General features: G+C 37.4%; 1 protein-coding gene across 7 annotated transcripts in view; it reads right to left on the minus strand.

The window, feature by feature from the left end:
• The window catches only part of sdk2b (sidekick cell adhesion molecule 2b), a 315,370-nt gene that overhangs the window by 65,131 nt on the left and 230,045 nt on the right, over positions 1 to 20,194 (minus strand). For all 7 annotated transcript variants that reach the window (XM_044102414.1, XM_044102411.1, XM_044102409.1 and 4 more), the window contains exons 5-7: positions 5,324 to 5,457; positions 1,912 to 2,023; positions 1,318 to 1,508 (exon numbers count right to left, since the gene is read on the minus strand). In XM_044102414.1, the coding sequence (XP_043958349.1) occupies positions 1,318 to 1,508; positions 1,912 to 2,023; positions 5,324 to 5,457 (437 nt within the window). The remainder of the gene's footprint in view (positions 1 to 1,317; positions 1,509 to 1,911; positions 2,024 to 5,323; positions 5,458 to 20,194) is intronic.

Below are 20,194 nucleotides of genomic sequence, written 5' to 3' on the forward strand. Positions count from 1 at the left end.
ATGGAATCAAAGTGACTCAAGCAACGCTATTAAACCGTTTCTTGAGGGCAACCGTTAGCTTCCCTCCTATTTAAATCAATAATGTTTTTCTTGTTACTGCCTCATGAGCTCACTGTCAAGCTGTTCTCCATGTAACCAAATGAGACAAGAGAGATTGGCATCAAATTTCAGCCACATCCTTTCTTCAAGCCAAAATGCAATGATTATTCCTGTAGTGCCGCTACCTGCATATGGTACTTGCAAATATATTCAATACACTTTCAACTTTTTCACATTTTGTCACATCACAACCATAAACCTCAATGTTTTTGTTGGGATTTTATGTAATAGAGCAACAGAACACAGTGGTTGAGCAAGACTAGCAGCATCACACAAATCAAAACTACAGATATTAAAACTTAATTAAAATTCAACGATTAATTTGTTGACTATATTAAATGGTTAAAAGAAGGAAAATGGGGCGTGCTGTGGTGGCGTAGGGGATAGCACAACCCACACTTGGAGGCCTTTAGTCCTCGATGCGGCTGTTGCAGGTTCGATTCCCAGACCCAGCCGACATTTGCAGCATGTCTTCCCCCCTCTCCATCCCCCTTCCTGTCAGCCTACTGTCATATAAGGGACACTAGAGCCCACAAAAAGACCCCCTGGTGGGGAAGGAAAAAAAAGAAGGAAAATAATAGAAGGAATTTGCATGAATTCCCCTTAATTCTGACATAAAATATACGTTTTAGCCTCCCTACTAAACAAATACAAAGCACCAATGGCACAATTTTTTTGACTATTTTTCTTTTCCCCTCGTTTTGGTCTACAATAAAATCCCAATATAATTGGCTGATGTTTGCAATTCTTATGTAATAAAACTTTAAACATGTCATAAGTCAATGGAAAAATTGCTTGCAACTCTGATTGTAATTTACACCAAGGAGTATTAGGTTCAGAAACTTGTAATCAAAGGTGTTAATTTTTTCATACGCTTCAAACAATCCTGGACAGAGTGGTACATGTTTCTCTCAGGAAAAACACTGAAAACTTATTGTGCAAAGGCAGCAGCAAATATGTAATCTTTTTGATTTCACACTTACAGGTACGATTAGTCACATCATAAATATCTATATTCGGTGTGTGATGTTTTAATTTTTTTATTAACAGTTTTGTCATAAGAAAGAAAGGTGTGAATCAGTGTGGAAACACGGTGTTAAGAGAAGTAATTAGAAGACACAGACTGCAAACATGAATGGATATAGAACTACGACAGCACTTGCAGCACACATTACATGATAACAAGTGAAAATAAATTGACTGCATGAGTTTCCTTACCAAACACATGAAGGTAAGCACCAGCGCTGACAGAAGGCACGCTGCTGCTGCGGAGAACGGTTTCACATTCGTAGAATCCGGCGTCACTCACCATTGGACTGAGGATGGTGAGCCTGCGGTTGAAGTCACTCAAACCGCTGCTCACCAACACACCGTTTTTACGCCAGGAGATACTCAGCTTTATAAGAGGCCTACACATGGGGAAAAAAAACCAAAAAGACATCAGATCTAATTTCTCCTCTGTACTTGGGAAGCAATATTCGAACCTAGCTTGAGGAGACAAAAGCTAAAGAGATGGCCCAGGCACGACTCTTGAGGAATGTACAAAATTAAAACGCAAAAGCTCCCTGCATGCTTCAAGTGTCGTCCTATTCATAATGGAGATTGTACAATATATTAACAGGAAGGGTGACAAGGCAGTGGGGATTTTGTTAAAAACAATTATTACTTAAGATGTTGGTTTTTTTTTTTAATCACTGAATAAACAATGACAATTTGATGGTTTGTGGCAAGTGGTGAAAATTGTTGAAAATCCTGCAGATTTCTCTCATTTTGGAGGAACAAATCCTTAAAAATGTAGATGAAGGTTTTTACCTTGCATTGGCCACACACTCCATCGTGACCTCTGATGTGCCTGTGACCACACTAGTGTTCTTGGGCGGGATGATGATAGTGGGAGCAATGGGGTCGGCTGGACCTCCAATATCTAGATGAACAAACAAAGACACTCAAAAATTGCATACAAATACATTGATGCTTTCTAAGTAGCTGATTGATTGAAAGAACTGAAATGAGGAGCAGTGTCACGAGGCGACTGGAGGATTTTGTATTTAATATCCTATAAATCTCGCATCCACTCAGCACTCTCTGCAGGTGCCCATTGATGTGAAATATTGAAACTGACCGGCGAACACACCGAGCATGAGCTATGACTGAGAGACGGGTCGAACAGGATGAGACAGTGCACTGAGTGTGCATAACAAGGTATCTTTTGTAAAGCCAAAAAGAAAGAAAAATATTGCCAACATAAAACAGAAGGGCTCAATGGATCCTTGTCTATTCTATCTATCGAAAAACACATTTATTCTTTTGTTTGGGTACGTTTGGAGCATTACACACTGCTCATGGTGTTGTAAAGCCTTGTGTGTGTGTGTGTGTGTGTGTGTGCAGCTTGAAATATGTCATGTCTGTGATAAACTCATAGCGATCTGTCAGTCCTGTCATGCCCTGGGACTGAGCTCATGGCAGCGCATGTCAGACGTAGCTACGGGGGATGTCATGACTCAGTAATACCAACCTGGGTTTATTTGCAGGCTTTGATGTACGTAAACACACGTACCTCAGAGCAGGCCAATGATTGGCAGCTATTCACCTGAGAAAGACTTAATCCGACAAGGCTTTTGGCTCTTTAAAGTATTTATGCAACTGAAAGTAGGAGCTAAAACATGTTCATTTTCTTACTTTGGAAGTTTGAGATATGTGTGAATGCAGTGGGGTAGGAAGAGCTTTAAGACAAAGAGCAAGTTGTTTGAATTACTATAATCATTCATATTTGTTAAATAGCAAAACATTGCAAAACACATTTTGAGACCTTTTCTTACATTCTTTAAATTCAGGAATGTAAATTATGTTTGAAACAATTTGTGAAAAACCCAAATGATAACCTCAGGATAAGCTTTAGTTAGATAAGATCAAAGTTCATCTTAAAGCATCAGTAATTCCAGCAAAAGGTGGCTAGATGCCAATGGCTGTCACTTTTTTACATTTTTTTTAGGTAAAAATAGAAAAAAAAATGTTTTTTTTTCCCTTCCACTTCACATTACAGTATCCCAAATTATTGTCGGGATAGTATGTGACTAAATCCCAAAGAAAGGTATCAGTAGTTTTGATAAGCTCCATAACTATGAGGAGTAAAAAACAAAACAAAACAAAAAAAAAAACAGGATTTCCGAATTCACTATTCTTTTGTTTTTAGCCATATTTAATTTCAAAAATATAAGTATACAATTCTAAGTTCAATTCTTAAATTAAAAAGCTTAACTTTCTCACTCTGAGTTACGCTGTCAGACAACCTTGACCAGCGTTTCAGCTTTTCAGGATCACATTTTGTTCTCAGTCATCATTAGTAAAGGTCAGGTGTTCCAATTTTCAAAGCTTCACAAATAATCCTCAAACCTAATCAGCAGGCTTGGGCTGTGCACAGCATCTGTCAAATTCTTTGACAATTACTGCAACTGAGGCAGACAAAGCAGGTGAAATAAATGATCTCTGAAAAAAAGCTTTATTTTAATATTTTCTTCTTTAGTTTGTGATGTAATTAGAAATGGCAGAAAAAGCTGAGGTCAAATTCAAGGTAAAACAAAAACAAACAAAAAAAAAACATTTCAAGGTAATATCTTTTTTGTACTTCTTCATGCAAGTCACATTTCATCAGTATAATTTGTGAGATTGTTCTATTGATCAGTTTCACCAGTACAACAACAAAAAAAAAAAAAACATTCAAAGAATCTTGTTGCGTCTTGGAGAAACCGTCTTGTATATTGACATATCACAAGAAGATTGCTGCTTCTACTAAACATCTGTTTTAGAAGAAGTGGTTGCCAAATTTGAAATGTACCAATGATAGAAATATGAGTTTTTTGATCGTGATTCAAGTCAAGTCAAGTTTATTTGTATAGTACATTTCAGTGACAAGGTAGTCCAAAGTGCTTTGCATCGTAACAACGTCATACATTTATACTTATTTCTATTCCTGAATTTTTTGGAAACAAACATGCTTTTAGAGTTCTGAGCAGAAACTCATGGTAGATCTGAGTGCAAGTTGGGCTTTATCAGTTTAAAGTTGAGTATGAAGCATCTAGGAGGAGAGTCAGCTCTTACAGGTCTGAGGCAATGGCTCTCGACTGAGAAAATGGGCTACTACACTTCAGATGCTGATAGAAACAGGTCAGTGTGTTGTAAACTGCAAGAACTCACAAGTTCCTCCAGCAGCCTGTATATGTGGATGCGAACACATGTGGAGCATATGGTAAATGCTCGAACCAATGCATGTCACGTTTCCATCAGACCTGAAAAGCTGAGCCCCCCACCACCACCCATTTACTCCGGCATATAACTCGAGATGTGTGTGGTTTTGCATGTGTGTGTTCTAGCTCTTGTATAATCAACTCTGCCACTATTCTCCACATGAGCCACAGGCTATTTCTGCTCCCTCGTGTTGTCAGCTATATTATCTTACCCTCACCCTCCTCATTCACTTTCATAATGAACTCTAGTCTACCATGTCATATGATGCTGTCTGCTAGATTTTCTCTTTCATTTCTCTCTGCTCAGCTCAGGCCGGCTGAATGGGTTCAATTTGTGAGTCGAATTTTTTTGTTGTGGAAGCTGAAAATGTTGCTGAATTTTAACTACTTGGCACTTAGGGAAATAACCTCTTCTGCTTTGTGTGTTTAGGGTTTATGCAATATTGCGACATTATTTTTCATTCTTAAGTAGGCAAAACTTGACTACAAACACTGAGCTTTGTGATCAGGTATGAAATATCTTTTACAAAATATGAAGACATATTTTTTTAGTAAGGTCTGATTTTTGACTGTAATTAAACCATTTTTAAATGGGCTGCGTGGTGAAAACAGTGGTAAAAACTGTTGGCTTGCATCAAGAAGGAAGTGAAGTGACATGGATGAATGGAAAGTAAAAAAAAAAAGAACAGTTACACAAAATGTTTCACTATAAAGATGGTTTGTAGAGTGTTTTGTCGCAACTTGAAGTGTGAAATAAACTTCAGTGGATTTTGAAAACAAAATATGTGTATAGGTTTATGTCTGGCTGAACGATGTGTGTGCCCAGTTGATCATTTTTTTTTCTTTTTTGGGGGGGAGATTTTATTGCAATCCATAGGGGGGCCCAGAAAATCTTTGGGAACCACTGGTCTAAATCCTTCCTATTTGGTGCACAGTATACTTTTGCATAAAACTGAAGTATGTATATAAATGTTACTTACTCTCAACTGTTAGGGTGATAGGTTGGCTGGTCTTGTTTTCTCCGTTTATGTCGTTAACTGCTTGTACATAGTAGCGCCCGGCATCTGGTGCCACCGAAGACAGGATAACCAGTGTGTTGTCCAAAGTAATTGCACTGAAAAGGGGACAAAACAATGTGGATTCAGTACAAACAAAATAAAATCCAAGACACACATTGTTAAAGTTAAAGCTCAGCCAAGATCTGAGTTCCAACAAAAGTTTCTTCAAAAGAATATGCAGCTGGCATTTGCAGGGGCTGCATTGTCCAATTAAGGCTAAATACGTTTGAAGTTTATTGGGTCCACAGTTGATCCCGCTGCTGAAAGGAAGATCAAACATTTTACCATTTAATTACACTGTTCAAGCAGTGTTAAGTCGATTGATTTGCGATGTGTAAACAATGTGTAAGTGCTGAACGAGCATAGGAGAAATATTGACATCCTCTCCTTACTCAAATATGATGTCCTTGCATAATAAGCTAGAGCAATTAATTGGATGTTTGTACCTCACCGCTTTCTGCGACCTGAACCCTGGCAGCTAGCCACTTTTGGAGACAATAACATCTTCTCTACCAGGTGCTGAAAGTCTAAATAAATAAACACAGATTTATTTTTAACCAGTGTGTCGTCTAGATCCTTACAAAAGGTTTGTTTGACTTTTCATGCACTGGCTTTTACTCTGACTGTACCATCTAGTAACAATAAAATCCTTCTTCCTGTTTCGTGATGTTCTACAGTCACGCAAAGTTTGCAGTTTATACTCTTTTCATCTGAACCTGTTTTCCACAGTATCATGCCATGTTTCAGCTCATCTCCTTACTTCTTTTCTTTCTCTCTCTTAACTACTGTTCCTTCTATGCATTTCTCTTTGCTTCTGTTTATATTTTTTACTAATCACAGACTTAACACATACCAAATGATTACAAAATTCTAAAACCAAAAGTCTTTGAGAATAAGGAAACATGAATATGATAACTAGGGGTCCAGATGAAGTAAACTTAGTAAACAAATGCATGGCACTTAGTCCTTTACATTTTGTTGAAAGAAGAATATGCCACATATGATCCAAAAGACGATGTGCATCTTTTCATAGCTGCTTTAAAATTGCTACCAAGGTAAACTAATCCCTGAAAGTACAATCTGAAGCTCTACACATTGAAGCAATGAAGAAAAGGCTGATAATAATGTCATTCTGGAGCTTAAAGACCTCAAACTACTTTAAAAATAACAGAACGTAAAAAAAGGATTTCCGATTCTAATTCCTGCTTAGTGACAGCCCTGTGCTGGATGAAGTTAACCTTTCTACACTGTTTCATCTTAACTTTGCACACCATATTTTGTTCTGGGCTTAACAACTTATAATATAAGTTATAATAATTTCATGCAATTTAAATTACAACTGGAACTTGAATTCATTTTCAGCAAACTATTTATAGTCTATTGAAAGACACTTTGTTCATGTATCTCCAATAAACAATATAATACTGAGAAAAGATTTAATTTGTTTGATCAGGGGTGTAGTTTTTCAAATTTGATAAAGATTTATTTCAAAAGTAACTGACTGATGAGATCCAGTTTACCCTCCAACGTTTGTACACTGAAATATCAAGTCTGTCTTATAGAATAAACACAGCAGGACATGTATGATCAATGTAGCATGTACAGAAACACTGCACCCTGTAACGCCAAAGACTATCTGAGCTGTCAGCGTTTACAGTCTAAGATCCATCTTCAGACCGAATGATTCCCAAATATGTCAGAAGCGAACCCCGTGAATAAGCTCATTTGGGATTCGCTTCACATGGTGAGACTCTAAATACTCTTTCCAAAGGGGCAAGCAAACTTCAATGGGTGCAGCTCATGATATGTGGTAAATATTTTATGCCAGTTCACTGGAGTGGTGACATCCTGGACACACGTGTATGAATTATGGATCCCTTCAGGGATGAAGGAAACACAGGAAGCCTCCAAAGCAGGGACTGAATTGTGGGTGACATCTCAGGGATGTTCTAAAACAGCTATGCAGTCCAGGCCTAACTCCTTGTGCTGCACCCTAAAAAAAAAATCTAAATATTTGTTGGTAGCCATAGATTAGATGATGAATCCTTTGTTCTCTGCATCTCTTAAATATGTATTATTTTTTAACAAAGTTCAAGTCGCAATTTAATTGTATCTTTAGAAATCCAACTTTTCATTATATTTCCTCAACTGAATCCAAGTGGTGTGTGAAATTAACTACACACAATGGGATTATAATTTTGAACATGTAGAAGAGAAAAGGAAAGACATTTGTTTGGAAAAACTCCTTTGTCAGAAATGACATGAACTGCAATGAGATCACAGCAACATCTCCCTTTCATGATGGTAGCATTTGAAAGGATCAGTATTGTCCAATTACGGTAAATATTGTCTTGTTAGTCTGACTAGACAACCTTGTGGCCTGGAAGTAGAAGTTTCTTCCAAACATTTTCTTGCAGATGCTGATGGTATTGGGCTCCAGTCAGTGTCAGTCAGGGTCCTAATTTGAGTGACAAATCAAACAGACATTGGATTCTTCAACTCAACTTCAACGCAGCACAGGTCAGATTTCTGTGGAGCTACTACCCGAGACTTTTGTCCCAACCCTTAGTGGATCTTCTAACACGTAAAATGTCTCATTTCTACTGCTAGTAGAAATGAATCACTATCAGAAGCCTTCCTTCAGAAGCTCAACAATCTTGGCACTTCAAAAGACAGAAAGCATTTTTACCTTCTTCACCGAGGGTGTCAGTGTGAATGCCTGACAGAATATTCAAATTAAAGTTAGCCTTTTTTAGTATATTTTTTACTTCATAGGACTATGCTCTCAAATTTTTAGCTGATGAACTCTGTTTGACTTTAAAGTTTTAAATACACTTTAGATTGTCTTTGTGTTATTTTATCTTATTTTGCTTATTCATTTCCATAATTTGAAGCTCCACTTACAACCTGCTCCAACAACACAAAAATGTAAATGCATGTCGGTCTTTCCCGGACATTGAGATTTTGATGAAAGGTGTTTATGGACAATTGAAAGCTGGACTGAATTAAGTCATAAAGATTAAATACTTACTTTTCACTTCTTTCATGTTTATGAAAACAAAAATTGGGGTTCCTCATCTCTTCTCATAAGCTGTTGGCCTCTTGAGTTGCTATTGATTGTTTTTGGCAATTAATTAATTAATTTAAAGTCACAGTCAGAAATTTATCTAAAACACTGTTTCAAAAAAACTGAAAAAGAAATTGAAAATAAACCCCAACAATTTTGAGTTAAAGTAAAATTAATTTTTCACTTAAATCCATTCATCGACTGCTTACTGTCTGATACAGAGTAACATTCACATTCTGACCTCTGATACTCTTGTTCTGTGTTTCATTTCCCCCCAAAGACCATATAAAACCTAAGTAGCTTTTCAAAGTGCCAGCCAAGTTTAGTTTTTACCCATATTATACACAATAAATTCAGATTTTATCACTTGTTCGAAGCAAGAGGCAATTTTTTTCTCCTTGCTGGTTGATTTTAATATGCTCCCCTGCAGAGCATCTCTCCCTCAGCCTATAATCAGTGCTGATGCAGTGGGGGTCAAACACAACTTTGTTACGCAGCTTGTTCAGCAGATGTAACTGCTCCCAGTGTTTGCCGGGCCTCGGGGATCAAAGACCACATGATGCTGGAAGAAAATAAAAGTAAGCCAATTATGCTGAATGGCTTTACGAGTGTCTCAAGGAAGCAGGAAGAGGAAGATAAGAGTTCAGTTTCAGAAAGTAATGAAATTGTTATTTTGTTCCCCACAAGCTTCCTGCAGTTGATGTTGTTCTTCTTTATCTCTCATTCACTGTCTGAATACATTCCAGTCATCCTTATTCAACTCCCCGTCTCCCAGTGGTGTTGTGAGCAGCTGTCTGAGGCACGTAACGATAGCTTACCACGCATCCGGCACGGTGCAGGGATTTATCAAGCCGCAGAGCAGGAAAATTTGGACAAATCAGATATGTGCGAGCATGCCTCGGTCTACGTCTTTTTTTTTTTTATTTCTTGTTTTTTATGTTTGATTTCACAATACTCTTGTTTTCACTCTAACACAATCTCCTTTTCCATTACTGTGCTCCAAAAAGAACTGTGATGCACTGGAGAAGACGCCAAGCTGGACCGTAGCTCAGAAACAATTCTGCTGCTTTAATACAGCAACAAGCATAGTTAGTCTCGAATGCAATTAATGTCTTGTGGATGAAATTATTTATGTCGAGCATCAAGGGTGATTTTGATTGATTTCTAGCTTTATGTTTCATTGGCACTTTCATCAATAATGATGTGGAGGATGTGTTTTTGATTGAGATGGAGAGACAGGGGTTTAAATGTTTTATTTCTTACAAGCCGCTTCCCGTCTCTAATTTCAATTATTACAAATAAATTGAATCTCCTCGAAATGAAATTAACAATGATCCAGACCGCTCTCTTTAATTAAAAAAAACAAATCATCCATGGACTCTTTTTTATCTTCCAATCTGTTTCAACCAGAATTTGTCGTCTGTGTGCCTACCATGTTCTGTTAATCTAGTGTAGAGCTGGCCCAGCTTTAGCACACACACGCACACACACACACACACTTCCACGGGTGCAGACACAGCAAAGTGGAGTGTTTTGGTATCCGTCAGGGTGTGAGGAGGCCTAACCCCGCTCCCCTTCCCTGGATCACCATTACATGTAGACAAATAGCACCAGTTGTTTGAGGGTCTTCCCCAAAAGTGAGAGAGGAAAAGAGAGAGAGAGAAAAGGTCAATAGAATCAAGCGGCTCCCATCACTGGCTACATTATGAGTCAAACTACGGGTAGTGGACAGATGACAGCGAAAGAAAGGTGTAGCAAGAGCAACAGGCTGTATGCCCCACTGTTCTATAGACAACTTCTGAAAAAATAAGTAAATAAAAAATCCCCACTCCAGCTCCTAGAGGTGGAAAAGTGAGAAGGGAAAACAAGTGCTTCTAATGAAAACAACCACTCAGTTTTTTACCTGAGGCACAAGCTACAGATTTGTCTGACGATTTTGTCTTTGCTTCAGTGCTGTTTTGTGTTGGTAGGGTTCCTACACATTTGTCACAACAGAATTACATACGTTTCCACACTCAAGGGCAGATAACTCCAGAAGCTTGTGGGTGGATGAGATTACAGTGACCCCTCGATATAACGCGGTTCACCTTTCACGGCCTCGCTGCTTCGCAGAGTTTTTTGTGCAGTTTTTTATTTTTTTTTTCCACAGTGCATTGTGTTCTGCTTCTTGATTGGATAAACAGTCTCCGCGCTTCTTCTCTACCTGTGTGCCAATAACGTTACGGTATTTAAATATATGTAATACAGCTTGGCAAATTTTGGCAAATATTTTTGCCCAGAAGAAAATAGAGCGACAACAACTACTGATAACTATGTTCTTCTCTCGAAAAAACTCACCTGCACTACAGGCTTCAGAAGAAAAAGACACTAGAGAAAGGAGTGAGAATGCAGCGTCACAGTCAGAGGAATAGTGAAATGCGCGAGTCACAATTTGTCCCACTTTGTCCTACTGTATTTCGTATTGATGACTAAAATGATTATTTTACTGTAGTTATTTGTAAAAAAGCATTCTATTTGTAAAAAAAAAAAAAATGCTTAGCCCTGAAAACAGTTTTTGTTCTTTGGTTTCAATGCACAGTGCTGTAGAGTATTTAATTATGCTGTATAATAATTGTAAAAAAATAAAGTAACGACTTCAGGGATTTCACCTGTCACGGGTTGTTTTTGGAACCTACACCCCGCGAAAAACGAGGGTTTACTGTATGTGTTTTTTTTATGTTAATCCAAAGACAAGCCTGGACAAAATATTTTCTTGTCCAGACTGTGAAGCAGAAACACACTGACTAAACTAATTAGTGGTAAAACAAATGCTTTGAGGCCTAACATTTCTTGTCATTTACAGACCAAACATGTGCATGAATTAACTTGTGTATTCTTGATTCATCAAACTTTGGTATTATTCTCTGTAAGATTGTGTGTGTGTGTGTGTTTTTTTTTTTTTTTGGTAGCACCTGCTGTTTGATATTACTAAAAACAATTACCTTTAATTATATACAGTTGGTTAGCCAATTACCAACAAAACAGCAGAAGGTCAAAACAGAAAATCAACAGATTAATCTATGATGGCAATTAATCTTGTAAATTACTGTTTTAAAGCTGCTGTGCCACAGATGAAAGTAAAACACATCGAAATTTGTATACATCGAAATTTATATATATATATATATATATATATATATATATATATATATATATATATATATATATATATATATATATATATATATATATATATATATATATATATATATATATATATATATATATATATATATATATATAATATTTAAATTTAATGTAAGTTCTTTTGAAAATAAAAAAAAAATCACAGGGCAGTTATAGTTTTGCAAAGCCCTGCAAGACACATTTGCAGTGTCTTGCAGGGCTTTTCAAAACTATAACTGCCTGTGATTTTTATATTTTTATTTTGTCACACTACAACTGCATTATACAATGATAGAATGTGGTGCACAATCGCACAGTGAAATGACAAAAAGATTAATTAATTATTTTTCTTTTTTTTTTTGCAGAAAATTCTGAAATGTATGGCATGAACGTGTGATCAGTTGTGTTTATACTTCTAATGAAAGTGAAGCCAGCTACCTTTGGAACTTACCCAATTACCAAAGAGAGTGCTGAAGTATGTAATTATAAATGACATGCATGCATATAAATGATAAATTAGGTGCCGGAGGTTTGTTAGAAAATATTAGTGGACAAACAGCGCCAAAGAGACCAAAGAGCAAACCAGTTTGGCCGGGAATAAAACCGTGGAGAGGTTTAAACCAGCGTTAGGTTGTAAAACACAGTTCAAGTACTTTTGCACTCTGCAAACCATAATTTTCAGTTAGATGGTCTTACTACAGCTGATACTTAATTTCCTTGACAATAATTGAGATACTAAACTTCACATAGAATAGAAAAATTATTCAAATTTGAATTCATAAAATACTTTTTAATCCCTCTTTAATCTCCAGAGTTTCATTCAAATTAAAGATATGATGATTATTTTTAGGTCATGACACAAAGCCATCCAACAGCTCTCTGTACGCATCTTCTTGTCTATCTCTGATACACGTGACGACTGAATCATGTGTGTATTTCCGCAGACAAGACTCTGACTCGTGCTGGTAGTCTGAAATGTGCAGAGTGAAGATAAATGTTGAAAGAGAGTTCCCTGTGGTTCTCTTGTGCTCCTGACCACCTGGTTAGACACACAACCCTTCAGTCTCACAAACTGTGATCCATTTGTCAGGTAGCCACTGTTCCAGGTGATGGTTAAGGCCTCCAATTGTGTCTACTGCAGTGTTTTTTGACAAAGTAAATCAGGCTGATTTGTGTGAAATTCACTGGATAATTCAAAGACCATGATCCTCACAGTGCTGCCTGCTTTGTTCAGATGACAGTAGGTTTGTTGAAGCAAGTGTCTTCAACTCCAACTCCACAGTGATAAGCACTCGGGTGGGCCAACAGCAGACACTTCTGAACCTTCTACATGCGAGACGTCAGGGCAGCAAGTGTATGATTGTCGACGATTGATGGATGAGTTTTTTTTTTTACTTGAACAAGGCAGAATGTGTTCCACAACTATGAAACCTTCTATTGGGTTAAGCTAAGGTTGAAAAGGTAATGCATAATCCCACAGAGCTTCTCTGCAAAGGCTTTTAGGAGTCCATGACTGAGATGGAACATAACACATCTGAGGTGTGACAGAGAAGCTGTGAGTCAAATGAGTGTGGGATGTCTGGTTTGGCTGGGGGCAAGAGAGAAGGGAGCCAAGTTTATTTCTGAACTGAACCTACTGAAGAATGAATCTGTTCATTGGCTCTGATTGTATCTGCTAGTATAATACTACTTGCATAATGCCAGTTAAAAATACAAAACCCAGCTGCGGTGGATGGAGGATAAATCAGCCACTGGGTTTGGATGTACTCACCACTTGGAGCTGGCTTTCAAAGCACGATCTGAAGAAGAATCGTTTCTGATGTTTGTAAATCTGTTCTGATGCCTTAAAATTAGCATCCATATTTTTACAGCTCCTTACCCACAGGAACTCATCAGTTTTTACCCAAAGCGAAGGATCAGTAATGTATGGATTATTGGTGGTCATTGTTGCACCTGGCGAAGAAGATCACCCTTCCACCGCCTCTAATTCCGCATGTGCCAGATCAGACACAGCTCCAAATTTTGGTGGGACTGTAGAACTGCTGACAGCAAGGCTAACATTTTGAGAAGTGTAGGGATGATGGTTCTGTTCCATGTCCAATATGAGTTTTAAAAAGCTATTATTCTATTTTTTAAACACCTTTTTGTGGCACTCTTCTAATTCCTTGCGCTCTGCTGTCATATTTTCTGTTGTCCGCCATTGTGATAAATTACTCCCTGATGCTCCTCCCCAAACCGTAAGATGTGTCAAACTTGGACCAATAATAATCAACCATACATGATGGATGTTTGCCAGAACAAATCAGACAGTTTTTCAACAACACTGCTAAAATCCTCTTTGCCAGTGATAAAATTAAGGCATTCTGACCTTAATCATTCACAAAAATACAAAGCAACTTTTGGGGCCCTCAAACCGCCGGGGACCCGGTAAGACCATACTAAAATCCAGGCTTCCAGGATTGCTGGATTTTATATAACCGGTCACACACTCAGTCATAGCATTGATGAGGTCTTGCTTTGAAAATGTAAAAATCTGTAACAATTGCATAAAAAAAATCCAACCTCTTGCCTTCTCTGGCAGAGCAGCTGACAGACTGTTGAAATTTTGGAAGTATAACACAAAGTGAGGCACGATTAAAATCAGTCAATGCTGCCACAAACACATTGGGGTGCTGTGTCTGAAAGTTAGCAACAACTGAACTGATGACATCACATGCATTGTTGGCAGCTGAAGGTGATATGTAAGCAGTTGCCAAAATAAAACTGGAGAACTCTCTTGATGAATAATATGGATAGAAACATTTTGCTGAAGGTTCAATATCTGAGCTGCAGAAATGACACTTCACAGTAACCTGTCCTGGATGACGCCATCTGATGTTGAGAAACATTGCTAATACATCTCTTTTTCTTTAAATCTCTGTCTGCTTGTACAACCAGGAAACGTTGGAGGTAGATGTTTGAGTCAGACATATGTAACCATGTGTCAGTGAATAATATAATCCTGGATTCCAGATACTGTAGCTGAGTACTTGTTAGGCCTACAAGCCCTAATAAGTTAGGGCTAACCAGTTAGCCAGTTGGAACAGGCTACTTCCAGTTCCAGTTCCAGCTGGCTAAACAGTTGGAGTTCATCCAACTGGTTAGCCAGCAATCATACATAACACATTATGATTGATGGAAGAGGTTGTTTGATCTTTGCAATGACAAAAATTTAAAATGTTTTTTTTTTTTTTTTAAAGTGACCTCACTGGTCATTAAACAGTGTCAAGACTTTCTGCTAGTGGAGTGAATCTGTTAAAGCATATTGTATTTATGACATCATTGAATGTGGTTTCCAGCTGGAAACTTTGAAGCCTTTGCATTTCTAACATGTAATTCTGTTTGAAGTATGCTGATTCAATAACATAAAAACCTTATCTAGTCATCTATGCTATTTTTTTTTGTCCTTCAGATGCTGTAGCATAAATAAACTGTTTTGTGTCCTAATTTGTAGAATGATATAAGACTCAAATGCAGAGCAGACTGAGGAGGGGAGTAGATGGTGAATATTAATATTAATTAAAGCTGGTAAATGAAGCACTTTTAAAAACCAGGGAGATCACAAGAGATTGGCACAGGGAAAGAAACTGAGTAAAACAGGAGGAACCAGCAAGGAGTGAGTAAAATAGAGGAGATTAAATACTGGAAGAGTCTGTGCTAGAACAATAGACTGGAGCTGATTGGCTAATAGATTGTAGGTCTGAGGGAAGACAGCAGGAGGCAACCTGAAAAGGAGAGAGAGAGAAATAGAGAAAATGGCCAAAGGGGTCGAAGGAGAGTAACGAGCAAAACTGGAAAAATAAATCTGACTATAAAAAAAAATAACAAAACTCAAGGGCTACATAATAAACATAATCTAACTAAAACTAAAAGTAGACTAGACCAGGTAAAACAAAACAATGCTGATCAAATTAAAAGAATGATAATTAAGGCAAACATAGAAAACCATTAAATAAAAACTACAAAACCAGAAAAATTCAAAACCTGAGATGCTGACATTTTTGGGTTGGATTCCTAAGAATTAAAGCTGAAAAATATATTTAAGCTAAAATTATATGAAGTACAAATGAGTAAAACATAAGCATTAAGTCCATGAAATAAAACCATATATCGGAGAGTAATTTAAAAAAATATATTGGGTTCATGGTCAATTCTAAACAACTGTATACAAACTCAGACACAGGGTTTGGCTATTTGGTAGTCCTTGTGACTAATAGGAAATCCATAGCCCACTGACAGGAACCACGCATCGTAAGCAAAGGTCGCTAATTGATCAGCAGCTACAGCAGATTACTTGGAAGAACTGTGACCTGTTAATGCCAGAGAGGTCCGCCAGCCAACTCCTCCAGGTCAGCCTCCTCTGATTCTTCTACGAGCCTGTTTCAATGCAATGCAGAAAAATCCATGCCAAAGTGCCAATACGAAGTTTCAGCAAGAAAAAACAAGAGGCAGTGGACTCAGTGAAGTGTTGTCGGAGGTAAAACAGTCAAAGGAAAGGTTCTGCTTCTGCATCCAGTGACAAGCTCACCCTCTTGCCAGCAGCCCCAACATTTCCTGGCAAATGTGTGCACTGACGGATGTTCTGATTATACACCACATTAAGTCTCCAGAATAACACAACAAATCACACCAGCTTAATAGGAAAGACTTTGCCAAATGCATTTCTGTTCAATAAGGGAGGAATAATGACATTTAGTACTAAATAATTATTTTCACGCTTTGTGCCATGTTTTCCCAACACAATACAACAAAGACATGATTGTCTAAGAGGAACGGATTCATGCAGTCTTAATAATCAACAGAGATATGAGACAAACATGGACACATTTTTGAATATTGAACAGAAATTGAAGACTGTGTAAAAAATGGTAAAATAGCAGTGGAATCTGCATGTTTTGGGTGTACTGTCAGAGACAGAATGAAAAATCTTTCCTTTTGCCAAAACCAGCAGCTGCAAGGGCCACGTGGCAGAGAGAGAGCAGTCATGGTGCCATAGCAAGACATTGCCAGGGGAAGTCTGGCAGCTTGGAAGCAAAATATGGAGTATTCATTAAGTTGCTGTAGGTTATTTTTTACACATCTTGGTCCCAGTTAGTGTGTTGTGCTCACATATAATTATATTATGGTCACAGCATTCACCCATACAGTGAGTATGACTTATTGCTTTTTCTTAACTACACACTCACACTATTGCGATACAGAAATAAACCCCCAACTAGAATACATAATTTACTGTATTTCTGTTGTCTATAAGTCATTGTAACACATGAAAATGCTTTGATCTAAACCATTGCCTTTAGCAGTTTGCAGTTGTACCATATACTTAAAATTTCAAATGATAGGTAGAAAAGTGCTATGCAAAATGAATCTTTTCCTTCCACTGTAAAAATGTATGCCACTATTGTGTGTTGCACTAAAATTCCAGTAAAATACAGTGAAACTTGTTGTTATGTGATAACATGAAAGTTCAGTGGATAGATATTGTTTTACAAGGCACTGCATTTTTAGTATTATCTGATCTGAAGTAGGAGTAGCCAAGAATTGTACTTAAGAGTAGCAATCCATTGGTATACATTTTACTCAAGTAGAAGTAACAAGTTATACAAAAGAAATTACTCAGGTAAAAATGTATTTTGGTAAAAAGTCTTCTAAAGAAGCATCTTTTACTAAATAAAAAAACTTCGAGCAGAAGAAAATTATTTCCAAATCTAATTTTATTCAAAAAAATGCTACTAAAACCTTTTCTTGAACTAGAACTTACTGTATATATTAAAACAGTGTAAAGTGTTTCCTTTAAAATATCTACTGTTTACTAGCATCACTCATCCACCAAAATGCTCATCAGGCTCAAAAGATAGAAAAGGACAAAGAAACAATGAAATTGCATATATATATATATTCAAGCAGTAGAATAAATCTACTCATAGAATTCCATTTTTATGCAATCAAGTAAGCACAACTGAGTAAATGCAATTATTTCAGTATCCAATGGAAAACAGTGATCATATGACTCAACACATTTTTTTTTATAAAGATCTTTGCAACACTAAAACATTCTGGTTGCACTCCAAGCTTCCTGCACTCTGATCTTGGCAAAAAAAATTAAAATAAAATAAAATAAAACATCACTTATGAATATCCTATTTTATTAAAATAGAAAATTCAGCAAAGAATTTCAGCAGTTGCAACCTACATGCTAGAAATGCACTGAAAAATAGGAGAATATAGTTTGGAATAAAAACACTGTGACAGATAAAGTTACAGTAAGTCTCCAACATAAGTATAAAATTTATTAGAAGTTCGATTGGCTGGAGGTGACTGTCACATACACTTTGGATCCAACTACATTTTACACTCTCCTGTTGCTCTGGTGTGATTAGTCCACGCACAGAGACAAGCAGAGAGATGGACCCCTGAAGAGCCTGCAAATTAAAGTTATGACACCTGAGGAGGTGTACCGAGAAAGGGAAAATAAGGGGAAATCAAAAAGTAGAAAGGTAGGATACAGACTGTGTTACAGTGAAAATGGCCTCTGTGGCTGTCCTAACTTTTTTTTTCCAGTCTTCCTCTTCCCATCTCTGTTCATCACTGCTACTTGGTCCAATTACAAAACCCCTTCTTACAACAATATTTTATTACAAACCTGTGTGTATGACAGTTGACTATACATCTCGAGCCGATCCTGAAGAGCACTGTTTTTTGGAGAGTGCCTTCATCAAGGTAGAATTTGTGTTTTGCTGCTAATCTCTGTAGCGCTTCCTCGATCTCCCTCCACTCCACCCCTCACTGGCAAGGCTTTGATGCCTCTATGGAGTAAACGCTACTGGCATGAATCAAATTCAATTAAATGATTTTCAATAAGAAAGGCTGCCAGTTATCAACTGTGCTCATTTGCACACTGTGACCTTGGTAAAGTGTGTGTGTATGTGGTATTAGCATTTTCTGAGCTGCAGGGTAGGAAGTGAGGATGAAGAGCAGCTAAGAACGCACAGTGGGTGTTACGGCTTCAGATGAAAGGGAGGAAGGGCCCAAATGCATGACAAGGGAGGAAGGGAGGACAAGGAAGGGGGAATGGCTTTATTTAAGCTGATGCACAACTGCAAAAATTAGGCAGGCTAACAAATACACAAGAGGAGGGTGACGCAGGAATTCCAGGAATAACAGAAAGATTTGGAAAGTAAATGAGCCACTAACAGCAAATGTTGAATAGTCTTGCATAGGAAGCGTCAGCAGGGAATACAGACAAACTGACAGATGAAAGGGCAAAAATGCTGGAGTCCAGACAGCACACGTGGGGGACTAATTGGTAACTGAAACATGAGTGAGAAAAAAAAAAAAAAAAACTGTCAAAAGGGCACAAAGACATAAGGTGACACAATGCAAGAGAAATAAGGAAAAAATAAAACTGTACAGCATAGAATACCTCTGATCTGACCTTTTACCCACAAAGGTCGCTTTCCTTACGTACCTTGAAAAGTTTTATTGTAGGCCACAAACAACAAAAATAATCTCGTACCCTACAACAACAAAGTCTAAGAATCTTTGAAATATTATTGTTTTTATGACGTCAATGCGTTATAGTCCGAAAAACAGTCTGGTGTAAATGTCTGATAATACTTGTCAGAAAGCATCTTGTGCAATAACGGCTAATACATAAATCTAACAGGTTTTAAAATAGTTAATGGTTAATCACCATGAAATAATGGCTAGTGTGTTAAACCTATGATTAGGAAACTTCTTTTTATTAATTGGAATAGTTGTGAGTTTAATCACATTGAGTGTGAAAACACCTTCAGTCAAGGAATACTTTTATCGAAGAGGACAGATTTAATATTTTATATTTACATTCATGGTATTACTTGCCTAAAGAATGTGGTTTGAAAATTATAATCCTTGTTCTTTACTAGTTATCTAACACAACATGGCCTGAATTACTTCTATGTTTGTGTCAAACTGGCTGATAAGGCCCTTGTGACAACTCTTTCCTCTGAAAACCTTGCTGCTGCAAGCTGAGAAGAGTTTTCTTCTGATGCCTTCAAGAGAGACGAACAAGGAGCTTCTGGTCAGCCTATGAAAACCAGAATTGATCACCCATTGGGTTCAGTTTTGCGAAATGCTACTAACTATAAGGGTTCCTAAAGTAAGCTTAGTTGGTGTAACATTCCTCCAAGGTTTATGTTTCATTTTTCCTTTGAGTCATGCCATTCTGAATCCAAAGAGGGGACCCAGGGCTGTGGAAAAAAAATATTGAATTTAACAAACAGTCTTCCAGTCTCCGTGTGTCCTCCTAGCAGAAACTCCTGCTATTGTGGTGAGTTTTCCCAGTCAGCCAAACTAATGAAATGGGAGAGTGCAGTTGCATGAACACACGTCCAAACCAGTGCCACTTTCAGTCAAACTAATTCTAAAGAGCAGTAAGACACAGCATTGAAAAATAACAGTGTTATGTTCCAATACCAGCTGTAGATTACTTTCTTGTATTTTGAGTGATAAAATAAAAAGAAATCTAGCATTTGCACATA

The sequence above is a fragment of the Gambusia affinis genome, linkage group LG20 (genome assembly GCF_019740435.1).
Source record: "Gambusia affinis linkage group LG20, SWU_Gaff_1.0, whole genome shotgun sequence".
Lineage (NCBI taxonomy): Eukaryota > Metazoa > Chordata > Actinopteri > Cyprinodontiformes > Poeciliidae > Gambusia > Gambusia affinis.